This window comes from Crinia signifera, chromosome 2 (assembly GCF_055691185.1).
Source record: "Crinia signifera chromosome 2, ASM5569118v1, whole genome shotgun sequence".
NCBI classification, from domain to species: domain Eukaryota; kingdom Metazoa; phylum Chordata; class Amphibia; order Anura; family Myobatrachidae; genus Crinia; species Crinia signifera.
The window spans coordinates 15,456,868-15,476,722 of record NC_139218.1 but is presented as its reverse complement, the minus strand read 5'-3'; the positions used below and the strand labels follow the sequence as shown (position 1 = coordinate 15,476,722).

The 19,855-nt window shown below is 47.5% G+C and overlaps 1 protein-coding gene across 1 annotated transcript in view; it reads right to left on the bottom strand.

Annotated features, from left to right (window-relative positions):
* Positions 1-6,487: 6,487 nt before the first annotated feature.
* LOC146059409 (cell surface glycoprotein CD200 receptor 1-B-like) overlaps positions 6,488-19,855 on the bottom strand; it is a 37,984-nt gene continuing 24,616 nt past the window's right edge. The window contains exons 5-6 of the mRNA XM_083171612.1: positions 16,535-16,595; positions 6,488-7,067 (exon numbers count right to left, since the gene is read on the bottom strand). Coding sequence (XP_083027738.1) covers positions 6,912-7,067; positions 16,535-16,595 — 217 coding nt within the window. The 3' untranslated portion in view covers positions 6,488-6,911. The remainder of the gene's footprint in view (positions 7,068-16,534; positions 16,596-19,855) is intronic.

Sequence of the window (19,855 nt, the reverse complement as noted above, 5' to 3'; positions counted from 1 at the left end):
AACATAGCTCCATTGCATTTAGAATAGAAACATAGAAACATAGAATTTGACGGCAGATAAGAACCATTTGGCCCATCTAGTCTGCCCCTTTTTTACCCTTCAGGTAAACTCAACCCTTTTTAATCCTTATTTCTTTGTAAGGATATTCATATGCCTATCCCAAGCATGTTTAAATTGTTCTACTGTCTTAGCCTCTACCACCTCTGATGGGAGGCTATTCCACTTATCCACTACCCTTTCTGTGAAGTAATTCTTTCTAACATTTCCCCTGAACCTACCTCCCTCCAGTTTCAGTGCATGTCCTCGTGTTTTATTACTTGTTTTCCTTTGAAGAAAATTTCCCACCTGTACTATGTTAAAACCCTTGATATATTTGAAGATTTCTATCATGTCCCCCCTTTCCCTTCTCTGCTCCAAACTATACATGTTAAGATCTTTTAGTCTATCCAGGTAAGTTTTGTGATGTAGGCCATGAACCATTTTAGTTGCCCTTCTTTGTACACTCTCCAATGTATTTATATCCTTCTGAAGATATGGCCTCCAGAACTGGACACAGTATTCCAGATGAGGTCGTACCAATGACCTATAAAGTGGCATTATTACGTCTTTTTTTCTGCTACTTATTCCTCTCCCTATGCAACCAAGCATCTGACTAGCCTTCCTCATTGCTTTGTTACATTGCCTCCCTGCCTTTAAGTCACTTGAAATAGTGACTCCTAGATCTCTTTCCTCCTCAGTAGTTTCCATCATAGTACCCTTGATACTATATTGAGCCTTTGGGTTTTTGAGTCCCAAGTGCATAATTTTGCATTTTTTAGCATTAAACTGTAGTTGCCATTCTCTTGACCAATTCTCAAGTTTACTTAGATCATCAGTCATTTGATTTACCCCTCCTGGTGTGTCTACTCTGTTGCATATCTTTGTATCATCTGCAAAAAGGCATACTTTCCCTTCAATACCATTTGCAATGTCACTAACAAAGATATTAAAGAGCACTGGTCCAAGTACAGATCCCTGGGGTACTCCACTGGTAACATGTCCCTCCATAGAATGCACTCCATTTACGACAACTGTCTGTTTCCTATCCTGCAACCAAGTTCTTATCCATTTAATTGTTTTATAATCCAATCCCACACTTTCAAGTTTATTTAGCAGCCTGCGATGTGGGACAGTGTCAAATGCCTTACTAAAGTCTAGATATGCCACATCTACAGCCCCCCCTTCATCTAGTATTTTGGTCACAGAGTCAAAAAAGTCAATGAGACTTGTTTGGCATGATCTCCCTGCAGTAAAACCATGCTGTTTTGGATCCTGTAAGTTGTTTAATTTAAGATATTCCACTATTCTTTCTTTTAATAGTGTTTCCATTATTTTCCCTACTACTGATGTAAGGCTCACTGGTCTGTAGTTACTTGCTTCTTCTTTGCTTCCGCTTTTGTGCAGTGGAACTACATTTGCTTTTCTCCAGTCCTCTGGAACTGCACCTGTATCTAGTGACTGGTTGAATAAATCTGTTAATGGCGCTACCAACACATCTTTTAGTTCTTTTAGTATCCTTGGATGCACTCCGTCTGGCCCCATTGATTTATCTACTTTCAGTCTTGAAAGTTCTGTTAGGACTTTCTCCCTAGTAAATGTACCTCCATCTACCTTATTTTTATGAATGTCCTTGCAACTTAACTGTGGTCCCTTCCCTTCTCCTTCTATAGTGAATACAGAGCAAAAGTAATTATTTAGATGATCTGCAATTGCCTTGTCTCCCTCCACCAAATTCTCAGTGTCTGTCCGCAGTCTTATTATTCCTCCATTTGATTTTCTCCTTTCATTTATATACTTAAAAAAAGTTTTGTTTCCTTTATCTACCGAATGAGCCATTTTCTCCTCAGCTTGTGCCTTGGCACGCCTGATCACTTTCTTAGCCTCTTTGCGTCTGGCAAGATACACTTCTTTGTCATTATTATTTTGAGTCTGCTTGTATGTCCTAAAGGCCATCTTTTTTGCTTTTACACTAGTTGATACCTCTTTTGTAAACCACACTGGCTTCCTTTTCCTGGTACTTTTCTTAACCCTTTTGATACAAAGGTCCGTTGCCTTTAGTATTGCACTTTTTAATTTTCTCCACCTCTCCTGCACTCCTTTCAAGTTCGTCCAATCCGCTAATGAGTCGTTTAAACATCTCCCCATTTTTGCAAAGTCAGCCTTCCTAAAATCCAACACCTTAGTTTTTGTGTGACTGGAGTTGGACCCTGCCTTGATACTAAACCATACTGCTTGATGATCACTGGATCCCAGGTTCTCACCCACATATATGTCTGATATCCTGTCACCATTTGTGAGTATTAGATCTAATATTGAGTCTTTGCGAGTAGGCTCCCTCACCAATTGCTTGAGAGAGGCTCCCTGTAGGGAATTTAGAAATTTGCCACTTGTAGATGATCTTGCAAAAGACTCCTCCCAATTCACATCAGGTAGATTAAAGTCTCCCATGATTATGACTTCTCCCTTTAAAGCCATTTTAGTGACATCAAGCAATAGCTGGGTCTCCTAATTACAGTTAATATTACATTGCTGGTGTTAAAGTACTTACCTGTCTGTTGATGGTAAGTGGTGTCCCCCTCATCGGAGGGGACCTGTACTGTCTTGCTGACAGCCTAGCAATGCTAGAGATAAGGTAATGTCATATACTGTAGGTATGTGTGCCACCTGTCTTTGCGCCAGCATAACGTTTCAGTTGGTTGGAGATTCATCAAAGCTGGACTCACGTCATCGGCCACCCAGTCTGCCCACTTTAACCGATGAGTGCCAAGATTTGGACAGCTCTGGGAGACTTGCCCACTGTTCTGGGAGAGAATACTTGGGTGACATTTAATAGAATGAGAGTTTTTCACACTTTCAAAACCGCCCATTATCGCACTTTTTTTGCCGCAGATTCGCATATTTAATGAGGTGCGTGTTCTGGAAAGAAAAGTGCGATTAAGTGCGATAATGTGTGAATTTTAGGCATGAAAATGTGCAAATTTGAGGTAATGTGCGATTTTGTGTTTGTAAAAAAAAATAAAAAAATAAATGGTGTGGGCTCCCCCCTTCTGAGCATAACCAGCCCCGGGCTCATTGAGCCGGACCTGGTTCCAAAAATACGGGGGACAAAAAGTATAGGGGTCCCCACGTATTTCTGAAATCAGCCCTGGACTCTTGGACCGGTCCTGGTTCCAAAAATCTTGGGGACAAAAAATCTTGGGGTCCCCCGTATTTTTGGAACCAGGACCGGTCCAAGAGTCCGGGGCTGGTTTCAGAAATACGGGGAACCCCTATGCTTTTTGTCCCCCGTATTTTTGGAACCAGGTCCGGCTCAATGAGCCCGGGGCTGGTTATGCTCAGGAGGGGGACCCCACGCCGTTATTTTTTCCAAAAAACACATTTTTTACCACAGGACCATGCACAGATCTCAATGATCTATGCAGGGTTCTGGGCAATTCGCATATCAGAACCTGGTCTGATTTTTTTGGTGATTTTAAGACACATTTCACAAATACGCATCTCATTAATTATGCGAATTGTATACTTTTCAATAGGAAAACATCTGGTTGCGAGTTCCGGTGCGAGTAAAAATTGCAATATTAGAAAGTGCGATTTCGTGTCAAAATCTGCAATTTTTGCAGTTTTTCTCATCTCATTAAATATGCGAATACGTGATTTAGGTCGTTTTGGGCGAAAATATCGCAAAAAAACACTAATCGACCTCTATTAAATGTCACCGCTTGTGTCTGTGCTCAACACTTACCATAATAAGATCCAGCATAATAAACAATAGGGGTTTAGTTTATGAATGAAGCACTGCAGCCCAATGTCAGGGGACCCCATTGCTCTGCAGATCCTACTCTATCACCCAGACTCCTGAGAACCCTGGTTACTGTTATCACATCAGCTCTAGACCTCCCCTGCCAACTGACTTATGGCTTAGAGGTGACACAGTCACCAAGCATACAGTACCTGCAGTAAAACAGCTAGGAAAGCCATGTGACACAAGGTAAAAGAAACGAGTGCTGTATTGCACTCTAGGCCCATTTATCAAGCAATATTAGCTGCAAATATTAAGTATCACCTAAATGTATTAAAGGGGACCGCAGCAGGAATCTCCAATCCCTGCTGCGATCCCCCCTGCAGCGCCGCCGGCCGCATCCCCCATAGATTTCTATGGGGGATGCGAAGCTGCCCGATGTATCAACATCGGGCAGCCCGGCATCGCAGCCCTGGGCTATCGCCATTCTAATGTGGCGATAGCCCGTTGTAGCCTATGGCTACATATCGCACTGCCCGAGCGGCAGTGCGGTCACAGGGGTCGGCGGGGGTCAGCGCATAACCGCGCATGCGCAGACCCCCCCGGCTTCCGGCTCTGGGTATCGCAGGGACGGGCTCCTTTCTGAGCCCTGTCCCTGCGTCCCCATAATGATACATTCAGGCGGTATTAAAAGCAACCGCAATGCGATGTCCGGCGATGTCACCACGCCGGCATCTCACATTGATGATAAATGCGCCCCTAGGCCTGGGATTGGGGAGTGCAGCTCATTCATTTTTTTAAATATTTTGATTAATTATTTTTTTATTAACCTTTTTGTGATAATCTCTTCTCATACACCCATTACTGAGCACATTTATTCTAACCTGTCAGCTGCTTTCCCTGCTGCCCTGATTTTCGCAGGACATTCCTGGGCTTTTGTAACTCTCCTGCTGTTCCACCCACAGGCAGCAGTGCCCGGTGCTGGTGGGGATCAGTTGGCTGGGAGACCGCCTGTTGCTTGCTACCTACCAGAGACTATTGACGGGAGACAGCGGGACTGGGGGAATGCCGTCAGCTCTCAGAGCACTGTGTATGCCCCCCGTAGTGATGAGAACTGGAGGCGTGTCTAGTGATCGCGGCATTCCTGTAGGGCCATGCCCCCTTTTATGTAGGCCATGTGCCATTTTGGGTGCGTGGCTTTACCGCACGTTGGAGTCCAGGGTTACCGATCGTGAATGTTGGGAGGTGTGGTTGTGCAGTAGCTGTGCTCAATTGCACCTTTATAATCAGTTGGCAGTCACACAGCACTGCGACCGCTGCCTGAGCTACAAGTAAGGGTGTGGTATGTGGTTCCGACAGTCGGGATCCGGACAGTCATTAGTCCGACGTCAGGATTCCGACTGGCCGGACTCAGACAGCGTGGCCAGCGCAACAAAGCCCCTTGCGGGCTCGATGCGCTCGTAACCTATTCTATTCTCCCTCTATGGGGGTCGTGGACCCCCACGAGGGAGAATAGCCGACGGCCGTTGGGAACCTGGCCGTCGGTGTTTTAACAGTCGGGATCCTGAAGTCGGGTTAATGCCTGTTGGGATCTCGACTTTCGGGACCCCGTCCGGCACCCACAAGTACAGAGCATGTACACTTTATGATAAATAACACAGGAAACACAAGCTTTCTACACAAGGATCAAATATATTATTTAATATAAGAACAGACTTTTCTGACACCTGCAGTAGGTTACTGCCTCGAATAACACACGTACATGTCAGTACTTACTTATGTGTAGCCACACAACTCAGTCACATTAGACATTGGGGCAGATGTATTAAGCCTTAACAAGAGATAAATGCGAGGGTGATAAGGAGAGATAAACGTCCAGCCAATCGGCTCCTTAAGGCCCCCATACACTAGCCGATTTTGGTCAGATTTCGGCCAGATCAGTCGGATCTGGCCGAAATCGGACCAAAATTGGCTAGTTTTGATGTCCCCTCAGATCCGATGCGCGGTCCCGTGCGCATCGGATCTGCGTCGGGTGGTCGGACCTGCTGCACGTCCGACCACCCGACTTGGGACCTAGTGGGGCGGCGCGGCGGTGGAGGGAGCAGGGGGGGCTGGGGACGCTGCGGGGGACACAGGCGGCATAGAGCCGGGCAGGGGGAGCCGGCGGGAGCTGTCAGTACTGAATTTTAAAAAAAAGCCCATACAATGAATGGGCGGCCTGTGATTGGCTGAGCGCTCTCTCAGCCAGTCAGCAATTGGCTGAGAGAGCGCTCAGCCAATTACAGGCTGCCCATTCATTGTATAGGCTTTTTTTTCTAGCACTGACAGCTCCCGGCTCCCTCTGCCCGGCTCTATGCCGCCTGTGTCCCCCGCAGCGTCCCCAGCCCCCCCTGCTCCTACCAGCAGCCCTGCTCTGTAGCCCCCCCCACCCCCCGCGCTCCCCGGGTTTTTTACATGTGATAAATCGAGACGATTTATCACATGTAAAAAATGGCACATCAAGTGCCAATCTAATCAAGCTCCCCCGGGGAGCAGCCGGGGAAGCTCAGGGGGAAGTCGGGGGCGACTTGTCCTAAGGACAAGTCGCCCTAGTGTATGGGGGCCTTTACTGACTTTTTTCAAACACAGCCTGTAACATGGCAGTTGGCCGGTGATTGGCTGGACGTTTATCTCTCCTTATCACCCTTGCATTTATCTCTTGTTAAGACTTAATACATCTGCCCCAATGGTAGGATTTAAAACTCCGGTTACATACAGTATATGGATCCATGCTGTTTACTCCCCAGTATACGGTCCCTGGGTCGACAATGTCTGGGCCAATAGTCGCAAGGTCAACACCTAAAATTGATGGACATACTACAGCTCGCATTGACGAAGGTCGACACAAGCTTAAGTATGACACGGTAGACACTCAAAGGTCAACATTAATTTTTCACTTTTTTGGGGGAATGTAGACCAACTTGGTTCATATTTTACTATCCAAGTGGGCACAGAGTGGGGGGGATATGATAGTGCCGAGCGCAGCGAGCTGTGCGTGGGGACACAATACACTTATACGGCATCCATGTTGACATATGTCAACATAGTCACCAAAAAAAAACACGAAAAACTTGTGCCAGACGATTGTCAGGTGCTACAGGTAGCATACAGTGTCTTCATATAGGTGTACTGGGTCCGCGTCCAGGGCTGATGTTTTCTTATATGACGGTTTGTAGACTGAATGATTCCCTTGACTTTGACAGTAAATAGTATTTTCTTTTTGGGTGTACATCGCGTACGGCTCGAATTCCTGTAAAAGCAGAGCGACAATATCAGTTACACAGAATGCCCAGATCCGATGCACAATAGCCACGCGCTCTCCTCGCACTTTATCGGAAATAAAACTCAAATCAAAATATTTTATGTTTTATTACTTTACCTAATAAAAAAATGACTACTCATTAATAAATTGCAATGGCATCATAAAGAGGGACTCTACATTGCGGGCAGCCTTGCCCCGTGCTGAGCAGACACCAGCATGCGGAAGACTGCATAAACAGTTTGCAAGTGAACGTGAATTAGGCCCAATGTACGTAGGGACACCAGCAGGGACAGTGTGTAACCACTGTCCCTACAAGTTACTGCCTTGGATTTTGGAGAAGTTGTTCATGTTTGTGAAAGACACCTCTGCATCCAGTTTCAGTTTCTAAACCGATGCAGGAGTGGGATCGAAAGATCCCTCTCCTGGTGCTATGCCTCCATTGGCTAAAAGAAGTTTACACCGTCTGAAAAGCTTCACTTTTCAGGGTTCAGTACATTGGGGCATACTTGCCTACTTTTGAAAACTAGTTTCAGGGAGATTATAGTAAAACAGCATGGAGAGGGCGTGTCATGCTCCACCCAGAGGGCATGTCTAGCTCCATATATGGGCGTGCCTATGCTTAAATGCTTGTTGCTGTGAGATATTTCTATATAACATTATTAACTATTTTTTGGGAGATCTGGACTCTCCCACAGGATTCAGGGTAGGCAGCAATGCATAATTTCCCTCCAATTGTACCTTTTTGGCTAGTACAGTACCTTTTTTTGGCCTGTACTGGCCAAAAAGTGCTTTTTTTTTTACAGGGTTTCTGGTTATCCAGCTCTCCTTTGAACGTATAGGAAAGGGGGTGTAGCCACATCCCATTTACCCGTGGTCACGCCCCCTTCCTGAATTTGGACCAGTTTCTGTCCTTTGGATGTTGGAGGAATACAGTATGTACAGATCGTAGTCCCTATTCATGTATTGCTAATCAGAAGTCTAATGCCCGTGAGCGGGTCGTCACAGGACCCACTACAGTGGTCGTTTCTGAGATCCTACCTACAGCAGGTAGGATCTCCGAAAAGACCGACCGACGCGTGGGGCCGCGCATCGGATCGAAATGGCCCAAAACACATCCTATTTACATACAACCGGTTGAGATTGTATCTAAATTGGCTCGTTTTGGGCCATATCGTCCTGGTGTGTACCCCATATAAGATTTCCATTACATTTCTTGCATTAGTCTATTAGTACATAGCCACAAAGCATAAAATTATGCAGAACCTCAGTTTTCTACATCATTTTATTTGATATAGGCCTCTAGTACTTCAGCCCCATACCCTAACCACCCGCGGCTCATTAGCGCAGTTCTTCTGTTTGGTGTAGATACAGTTATTGCTTTAGGCTGGCTAACATGTATATTACTGTATACCAATATCCATAACAAACGTCGCCTGCACACTGGCATTTCTGTACATCGCCTGCGCACTGGCATTTCTGTACATCGCCTGCGCACTGGCATTTCTGTACATCGCCTGCGCACTGGCATTTCTGTACATCGCCTGCGCACTGGCATTTCTGCACATCGCCTGCGCACTGGCATTTCTGTACATCGCCTGCACACAGACATTTCTGTACATCGCCTGTACACTGACATTCCTGTACATCACCTGCGCACTGGCATTTCTGTGCATCGCCTGCGCACTGGCATTTCTGCACATCGCCTGCGCACTGGCATTTCTGCACATCGCCTGCGCACTGGCATTTCTGTACATCGCCTGCGCACTGGCATTTCTGCACATCGCCTGCGCACTGGCATTTCTGCACATCGCCTGCACACTGGCATTTCTGCACATCGCCTGCGCACTGGCATTTCTGCACATCGCCTGCGCACTGGCATTTCTGCACATCGCCTGCGCACTGACATTTCTGTACATTGCCTGTGCACTGGCATTTCTGTACATCGCCTTCGCACTGACATTTCTGTACATCGTCTGCGCACTGGCATTTCTGCACATCGCCTGTGCACTGACATTTCTGCACACCGCCTGCGCACTGGCATTTCTGTACATCGCCTGCGCACTGGCATTTCTGTACATGGCCTGCGCACTGACATTTCTGCACATCGCCTGCGCACTGACACTTCTGCACACTGGCATTTCTGTACATGGCCTGCGCACTGGCATTTCTGTACATCGCCTGCACACTGGCATTTCTGTACATCGACTGCACACTGGCATTTCTGTACATCGCCTGTACACTCACATTTCTGTGCATCACCTGCGCGCTGACATTTCTGTACATCGCCTGCGCACTGACATTTCTGTGCATCGCCTGCTCCGCACTGGCATTTCTGCACATCGCCTGCGCACTGGCATTTCTGTACATCGCCTGTACACTGGCATTTCTGCACATCGCCTGTACACTGGCATTTCTGCACATCGCCTGTACACTGGCATTTCTGCACATCGCCTGTACACTGGCATTTCTGCACATCGCCTGTACACTGGCATTTCTGTACATCGCCTGCGCACTGGCATTTCTGTACATCGCCTGCGCACTGGCATTTCTGCACATGGCCTGCGCACTGGCATTTCTGCACATCACCTGCGCACTGGCATTTCTGCACATCGCCTGCGCACTGGCATTTCTGTACATCGCCTGCACACTGGCATTTCTGTACATGGCCTGTACACTGGCATTTCTGCACATCGCCTGCGCACTGGCATTTCTTTACATCGCCTGCGCACTGGCATTTCTTTACATCGCCTGCGCACTGGCATTTCTGCACATCGCCTGCGCACTGGCATTTCTGCACATCGACTGCGCACTGGCATTTCTGCACATCGCCTGCGCACTGGCATTTCTGCACATCGCCTGCGCACTGGCATTTCTGCACATCGCCTGCGCACTGGCATTTCTGCACATCGCCTGCGCACTGACATTTCTGTACATTGCCTGCGCACTGGCATTTCTGTACATCGCCTGCACACTGGCATTTCTGCACACCGCCTGCGCACTGGCATTTCTGTACATCGCCTGCGCACTGGCATTTCTGTACATCGCCTTCGCACTGACATTTCTGTACATCGTCTGCGCACTGGCATTTCTGCACATCGCCTGCGCACTGACATTTCTGCACACCGCCTGCGCACTGGCATTTCTGTACATCGCCTGCGCACTGGCATTTCTGTACATGGCCTGCGCACTGACATTTCTGCACACTGGCATTTCTGTACATGGCCTGCGCACTGGCATTTCTGTACATCGCCTGCACACTGGCATTTCTGTACATCGACTGCACACTCACATTTCTGTGCATCACCTGCGCGCTGACATTTCTGTACATCGCCTGCTCCGCACTGGCATTTCTGCACATCGCCTGCGCACTGGCATTTCTGTACATCGCCTGCACACTGACATTTCTGTGCATCGCCTGCTCCGCACTGGCATTTCTGCACATCGCCTGCGCACTGGCATTTCTGTACATCGCCTGTACACTGGCATTTCTGCACATCGCCTGTACACTGGCATTTCTGCACATCACCTGCGCACTGGCATTTCTGCACATCGCCTGCCACTGGCATTTCTGCACATCGCCTGTACACTGGCATTTCTGCACATCGCCTGTACACTGGCATTTCTGCACATCGCCTGCCACTGGCATTTCTGCACATCGCCTGCACACTGGCATTTCTGTACATCACCTGCACACTGGCATTTCTGCACATCGCCTGCACACTGATGTGTTTTTCCCTGTGGGGATCTCATGGTGTGCATGGGCAAAGTGTGCCACAAGGGAAAAAGGTTGAAAATCACTGGTCTAGACTGACATCCGCCCTCTTCCCACCCACTGCCCTCCTATCGTGGAGCAAATGCCCCGGCGAGTGTGAAACTCTCCAAAGGTGTTCACTCCGGGGGTTTGCACATGCGCATATTCATGCATCCCTAATATCGGATGGGGGAGTGAATTCATCCCGCAAGCAGGTCTGAATCATCCCATCATGTTCTGCTCTATGATTTGCTGGGGCAATACGGATGGTGTAATGGTTACATTACTGCCTCACAGCACTGAGGTCATGGGTTCTATCCCCACCATGTGTTATATATACGGGGCAGTACGGATGGTGTAATGGTTACATTACTGCCTCACAGCACTGAGGTCATGGGTTCTATCCCCACCATGTGTTATATATACGGGGCAGTACGGATGGTGTAATGGTTAGCATTACTGCCTCACAGCGCTGAGGTCATGGGTTCTATCCCCACCATGTGTTATATATACGGGGCAGTACGGACGGTGTAATGGTTACATTACTGCCTCACAGCGCTGAGGTCATGGGTTCTATCCCCACCATGTGTTATATATACGGGGCAGTACGGACGGTGTAATGGTTAGCATTACCGCCTCACAGCACTGAGGTCATGGGTTCTATCCCCACCATGTGTTATATATACGGGGCAGTACGGATGGTGTAATGGTTAGCATTACTGCCTCACAGCACTGAGGTCATGGGTTCTATTCCCATCATGTGTTATATATACAGGGCAGTACGGATAGTGTAATGGTTAGCATTACTGCCTCACAGCGCTGAGGTCATGGGTTTGATTCCCACCATGGTCCTACTTGCATGGGTGTCCTCCAGTTGCTCCGGTTTCCTCTCACATTCCAAAAATATACTGGTAGGTCCTAACAAAATTAAACCTAGAATGTCTGTGTGTGTGCGTGTACATGTGGTAGGGAATATAGATTGTAAGCTCCACTGGGGCAGGGACTGATGTGACTGGCTAAATATTCTCTGTAAAGCGCTGCAGAATATATGTGCGCTATATAGGAAACTGTTAATTAATAAATAATAATAAATTATAAAGAAAGCTTTACAGAAAGGGCTAATTCCAGTACGCCAATTTGAGGAGCCAGCCAGGAGATGGCGCTAGTCAGCTGGGTAAGACATTTCTTTGTGTGGTCAGAAAGTAAGCCGGACAAAAAAAAAAACACATCTGCATACACTGAATAGAATAGAATCAACTTTATTGGCCATGTATGCTTGCGCACACTAGGAATTTTTTGTGGATTACAGTGCAGCATAAAGCAGGGATGAAAAGGGTGTGTGTGTGGGGGGGGGGGACATTACATATATTACATAAAGACATTACAAGCATAGCACTTCTAGCTACAACTATGGTAGTCAGGTCGCCAAGTAGGGTCATGTTGTTTGGCTGTTGATATTGGGATTGCATTCGCTTTGATTGGATTGTTCAGGTGATGGACGGCTAACGGAAAGAAGATTCTTGCGGATCTGGACGTTTTGACGGGGGTGGACCTGAACCGTCTTCCGGATGGTAGGATGTTGAACAGGTTTTGACCAGGATGCAGCTTGTCCTTTGCGGTTCCTTACCCCGGATGAGAACAGATCCCTTATCGGGGGGAGGTCGGTCCCTATGATCCTTTCCGCAGTCTTCACTACCCTCTGCAGTTTTTGTTTGTCGTTCTCGCTTGCGCCACCGTACCAGATTGTGATCGAGGAACATAAGACAGACTCTACGATGGCGGTGTAGAATACGCACAGCAGCTCCTGTGGGATGTTGAATTTCCTGAGTTGCCTCAGGAAGAACAGGCGCTGTTGGGCCTTTTTGATGTTTGTGGCAGGGGCAATGGAGACAATGGAGTCATCTGCTGCCGGGCTCCTGCTCCCTTGGGGGCACCTCTCCTTTAAAACAATTAATTCAAATCCATTGATATTGCTTCTGTGGCTGAATCTCCCTCCTAGCAGGACCATAGAGGTTACACTCTCTTTATTTTAAACATAATATACATAACATACATAGACACATGCAAAAATACATTTATATGAGGTGGTGTGTGTGTGTTTGTGGGAAAGGGGGCAACAATATTTATCTTGCCTCCGGGCAACTGGGATGAACTTATGCCACTGGTTTGTGGTATGTTTAATCCCCATCTTAGGTCGCTGGACATGGTTGACCCTAGGAATTTGAAGGAATCAACCCGCGACACCACTGCGTTGGCTATTGTTAGCGGGGCTAGTGCATTTGTTTTTTTCCTGTAGTCGACCACCATCTCAACTGTTTTGGTGGGGTTTAGATCGAGGTTGTTGCTGCTGCCCCAACCTTGTGCCAGCTTCTCCATTGCATGCCTGTACGCGGTCTCCTCACCATCCTTGATTAGGCCGATGATAGTGGTGTCATCTGCAAATTTGATGATTTTCACTGACTGCTCAGCTGAGGTGCAGTCATTCGTGTAGAGAGAGAAGAGCAGAGGGGAGAGGACGCATCCTTGGGGGGCTCCTGTACTGATTGTTAGTGTGCTGGACGAGAAGGCGCCGGCTTTGACCACCTGTTCCCTTGCCGTTAGAAAGTCCACTATCCATGATCATGTTGATCCTGGGACTCCTAAGGAGAGGAGTTTTGGCTGCAGGATGCGAGGAACGATAGTATTAAATGCTGAGCTGAAGTCTACGAATAGGACTCTTGCATAGGTGCCTTGGTGGTCGAGGTGTTGTACAATATGGTGCAGCCCGAGGTTGACCGCATCCTCTACACTTCTGTTCGCCCGGTAGGCGAACTGCATGGGGTCAAGGCATACCTCCCAACTTTGCCAGTTTAGCAGGCGGGACGCAAATTTTCGGGGGTGTGGCCTAATTTGGGGGCATGGCCTATGCGTGCGGCTCTCTCGCGAGGCCACGCCCCCATTTTGCCGCTATGGGGGCATGACCCAGAGGCTCTGTGAGCCTCTAGCCATGCCCCCAGCCCCCTGGCTGCGGGAATAGACGCTGTGCGCGTGTGCACAGCGTTTATTCCCCGCTGCTTAGCAGCTGACAGGGGGGACTCCCAACAGCCCCCCCACACCGCGGGACACTGCCGCCCGCAGGTGGGACAGCGGGACAGGCCCTGATAATCGGGACTGTCCCGCTGAAATCGGGACTGTTGGGAGGTATGGTCAAGATGAGAGTTCGTCACTTCTCTCAGGTGCTTCAGTGCTAGTCTTTCAAATGCTTTCATGGCCACTGAGGTTAGTGCAATTGGCCTGAACAGTAGAAGACGACACTTAGGGGGAGCAGGGCAGTAGCACACGCAGGAGGACACAGAAACCCCCCCAGGAGTCTAACGGCCCTAGGCTAAAAGCTGAGGGTCCCCTCTTTCCATGGGTACAAGAATTTTAAAAATCGGCCTTTGGGAACCGGAGATATCTGACTTCAAAATAGTGGACCCCATCCAAGCCTGTTAATTGCTCTTCCCAGTCAGATATTTCAGGTTCTGTCTAACTTAGTTTTTCTGGGGGTATATTCCAAAAGCTAGGACTCCCCCCCCCCCCCCTTTTTGATGGACACTAGTAGCTTGTCTCTACTGTTCCCAGAACCAGAGATCAGCCTTCCAGTAGCTGGTTACTGCTCCAGCTCCACACACCTAGTATGTAGTTTTATATACTCCTTGGCAGATTGCTCTGCTTCCTGAACTCTGATCCCATAGTCCCCAATACCATTTGGTAGGTGGGATTCTCTAGTTTCCATTAAAACCTAAGAAATCTATTTCCAGGAACTGGAGATATCTGCAGTCAAGCAAGCTGTCCTCCCACCAGAAAATTATTATTATTAATATACATTTGGTCTATCTATAATACTTTAACTGACCCGGCATATACTGGGTCACCTAAGTGTCCATCTCTGTGCTTTGCTCCGCCCCTCTGGAAACCCCTTCTGAAAATCCCGCGTTTGCCCCTGCAGGGGTGTAGAAAGTTTTGGGGGACCAGGGTAATTTATCAGGGGAGTGGCCTAATCCCTTATTTTTCATCCGTTCTCGAATCCTTTTTGCAAAAACACTTTGTTTAAGATCCCACATTAGAGACACCGCACATTTCCTTAACCTTGTCAAGAATATTCAATGGAGTCATAATGACATTCCTATGACATGTGACATCAAGACACTTTACAAGAATATTCAATGCATTAAAATATTATTTAGATCAGGATGAACCTCTCTGGGAACTTCAACGTAAATTTATTTTATTTTGGGGTCGCGCATCGCATCGAACCTGCTGTCAATCACATGCGATTTAGACGCTATTCGTGTAATTGATCGCCGCAATAGCATGAAAAGAGCCCAAATTGCACGTGAATCGCCCTGATGTTCTAACCACAGCCAGGGCCGGTGCCACCACTAGGCAAATCTAGGCATTTGCCTAGGGCGCCGGCCACTGGAGGGCGGCATTTCGCGCCCCACCACCCCCCCCCCCCCCCGTGCCGCGGGTGTACCTGTCCTGCGGATGTGTATATAAAGCTTGCGGCAGCGGGGGGTCCCTGCAGTCAATAAGAATTTAATAACGAGCGCTATCCGCCTGGCTACACGGAAGCGCTTCTGTTGTGGAAACACTGGGAGCAAGCTGATTGGCTGAGATTCAGCCAATCAGCGTGCGCCGTGCGGCCAGTGTTTTCACAACAGAAGCGCTTCCGCGTAGCCAGGTCATATGAAAATAATTCACAATGGAAACTGTTAATCTATAACATTCTCTGTGGATTCAAAAGTAAAAAGTACTGGACTGCTGTACCGATGGAAACCCCCCCTGCTTGCGCGTATGTGGTAATCAATGATTATGTAACAGGTTGTCAAGCTGTCTCTGTGCGGTTGTGGTGCCTCCGCTGCCTTTACAGTGATTCGTCTCACAAAAGCGGTAGCAGCACACAGAGGATGCCAGGAATACAAACATACTAAAGGAAATAAATGAAAGGTGCATTACTGTATTCTGCAGCACTTTCCAGAAATGACTGTGCAGTCTTTGCTTATAAAGAAATGTATTACAGCATGCCTGCCAACATTAAGGATATTTATCTACTATCAGTTATTTATATGGCGCACACATATGCCGCAGCGCTTTACAGAGAATATTTGAACACTCACATCAGTCCCTGCCCCAGTGGAGCTTACAATCTATATTCCCTAACACATGTACACGCACACAGACATTCTAGGGTTAATTTTTTTGGGGGGGAGCCATTTGACCTGCCAGTATATTTTTGGATCAACGGAGAAAATCGGAGCACCAGGAGTAAACCCACACAAGCACGGGGAGAATATACAAACTCCACACAGTTAGGGCCATGGTGGGAATCAAACGGTAAAGCTAACCATTACACCGGTATCCAAAGTGGGTGTGGCCTTGTGACAAGGGGGTGTGGCTTTGCGGGAATGCAGTGCTGTGGTAGCTGGCGGCCAGTACAGTTCTCATTCATCAACATTTTCTATACTGTACAGTTTTGCATTCAGTACAGTATAGAAAAAAAATCTGAAATATTAAATTAGAATGGGCAAATATAGGGGTTATAAATACAGAATAATGCCTATGCTGCAAATACGTTATTAGTTCCATGATGTACAATGAATAAAATAGCGCCAAGTGAGGACGTTCTACCGTCTGCAGCGAAATAACTTTCAGGAGTTCCACAATTACCCCCATCCTTTACCTCTTCAGTTGCGTCCTGTAGCTTCGGCGGGGTTGCGGTTAATGACATTTTGAAGCATTTCCTGGAAATTAAACACAAATAAATGTTATAATTCCATGTACAGAGGGTGAAAACCTGTCAGCCCGTGTCACATGCTGATTCTTCTACCTGTGTGCAAACCTCCTAACTGTGACTTTATTTGGGACTGTTCCGCTGTCCACCCATGGGCAGCAATGTCCTGTGGTGTGGGTGAAGTTGGGAGTTCCCCTGTCACTGTACACATGCACACAGCATCAATTCACAGGGGACAGAGGGACTGAGAGCATGGCCAGCAGCTCACAGAGCTCTAAGCATGCCCCCACATTGATGGCAAATGTGTGGCTTGGCTTGTGGGTGTGTCAATCCACTTAACCAGGCCTGTTCTCCAAAGGCCACACCCCTTTCTGGGGCCCCAAGGAAAGAGTCCCTATTGGGACATATATGATGTTGGGAGGTATGCTATGTGACACTATGCACCTATTGTAAGTTGTGCTCATTTGCGGATATAGGCGGGTGCGCCATCAGGTCGGCCGGGCCCTGTAAAAATGGAGGGGGCTTGGCCACTGGCAGGGCATGGCCTTCAGGAAGGGGTGTGGCCACACCCCCATGAAAACAATTACTGAGGGGCAGAGAGATGACAGGCTGCTGCAGCTTTCTCTCTCCCCAGGAGACTCCCTAACATAGCAGCAATCTCCCTAAATTAGTCTAGCAATCTCCCCCATGTCACCTAGCCCACATTACACTGTTAGATCATAGTTACCTCCCTTCCTGTATTCTGCAGGAGACTCCCTGACATAGCAGCAATCTCCCTCATGTCACCTAGCCCACATTACACTGTTACATCATAGTTACCTACCCTCCTGCATTCTGCAGGAGACTCCCTGACATAGCAGTAATCTCCCTCTCTCCCTCATTAGTCTAGCAATCTCCCTCATTTCACCTAGCGCACATTACACTGTTACATCATAGTTAACTCCCCTCCTACATTTTGCATGAGACTCCCTGACATAGCAGCAATCTCCCTCTTTCCCTCATTAGTCTAGCAATCTCTCTCATTTCACCTAGCCCACATTACACTGTTACATCATAGTTACCTCCCCTCCTGTATTCTGCAGGAGACTCCCTGATATAGCAGCAATCTCCCTCTCTCCCTCATTAGTCTAGCAAGCTCCCTCATTTCACCTAGCCCACATTACACCGTTACATCATAGTTATCTCCCTTCCTGTATTCTGCAGGAGACCCCATGACATAGCAGCAATCTCCCTCTCTCCCTCATTAGTCTAGCAATATCCCTCATGTCACCTAGGCAACATTACACTGTTACATCATAGTTACTTACCTCCCCTCCTGCATTCTGCAGGAGACTCCCTGAAATAGCAGCAATCTCCCTCTCTCCCTCATTAGTCTAGCAATCTCCCTCATGTCACCTAGCCAACATTACACTGTTACATCATAGTTACTTACCTCACCTGCTGCATTCTGCAGGAGACTCCCTGACATAGCAGTAATCTCCCTCTCTCCCAATCTCCCTGATTTTACTTAACCCATATTATGCAGCTGTTATATTTTCCTTGTACGCATGACTTGCACAGAACCGGGGTGCTTACGTACAATCATATTGTCACTGCCCAGTTCACAGCCCATAACGCCCTATTTTGCGGAAAGACCTATCCAGCCATCCAACTCTGAACAGAACAGAGATACGCCAATGTGCATAAGTTAATTCACATGAGCTTTATGCCAAAATGGTCTGCTAGAACCTGGGTACAGAGATCCGTGGCAGTCAGAATGGGGCCCTATGATTAGAAGGTTCTATGCTGAATAGTCTAGGCAACGCCTAACCCCATAGCTCCCAACTGTCCCTATGTTTTGCCAGACTGTCACTTTTTTTTTTTAGGACTGTCCCTCTGTCCCAAGTGTAGCAGTGTCCCGCGGTGGGAAGTCAGTTGGGAGAATCCTTGTCACATGCAGCTCTGTTCAGCCCCTTTTCAGTTCTGATTGGCTGCACAGCACACCCATCAAATCTGCAGCATCTTCAGCAGCACTGTTACTGGCTGTCTCACTTGTCCCTCTCACTAAGTAGCCAATGGCTCCTGTAGGACGGGAAATGCTTTAAATATTTAGGGGCTCATTTATCACCATCTGCATCTGAAGATAACATTGGCACAACTCGCAATGTGATAATTGACCCGGATGTATCAATTATCGCATGCAGTTATAGCTCTGTCCCTGCGATGGGTCTCCGCAGCACCATTGGGGTATCATTCAGGAAAAATACCCAGATGCTGTACTGCGCATGCACCCCCATCGCCACTACCAGCACTGCTGGCACCCCCTCCCCATCATAACGACCCCCCGTGCCACTAAACCCCACCACCACTATTATTCTCACCAACCCCTGGGGATTGGCTCCTGCAGTGCTGCTGGTCTTCAGGGCTTCTTTTTCCTGTACCCCTCATGCTGTAAAGTGAGCTGCCTCTTTGCAGCATCACTTTACTGCACCGGGGTTCACAGCGTAGTAGGAGGCCCCAGAGACCGACAGTCATCACCGGACCACCGATCCCTGATCAGCCTGTTTGTCCTACAGCTCTGCAGAACCCCATAATTCTGTGAGCCCTGTGATATATATGGCATACTTTATTACAGGGCCAAATGCAATTTTTTTTTTTTTTCATATTTTTTAGTAAATTTGCTCAGATCACATTTCCCATTATCAATATGGGAAATGTGATCTGATTACTTAAAAAATGTAAATTGAAGGGTTTGGTGCAGTTTTTCAAGAAAACTGTTCCAAAAGCCTATTAGTACATTCAGGTGAAAAATAATGTTAAAAGGGTGGGAAAACACCCTTTTTCGCATTATATTAGTAAAAATAATGTTAGTAAATGGGCCCCTAAACCACAGAGAAAACATTTCATTTAAAATAAGCATTTTGTCATCTAAACACTGTTACAGGCATGTGCCAGAGTCATTTCCTGAGCGCCGCTGAGTTCAGAGTTTGGATAGAGAAATCGCTGCACAGTGTCGGTCATTCTCTGCGTGGAAGAGGAAATGATGAAGGGCTGTGGTTCACTCAGGTTACTGAGAGTTATTCATAGACCTGGTGTCACATACAGTATATGCAAATCAGCCTCTATAGTTCTTACACTATTCAGTGGTGGCAGATGCGATAGAACACTTATTGTTGGGGAGACAAATAGGTTACAGTCGAAGATGTTACCGAACGTATGACAACTCAGAACCATCCCTCTTCACATGCAATACGCCTCTTCCAACCAATTCCCTTTGGGTTGCTGTCACTT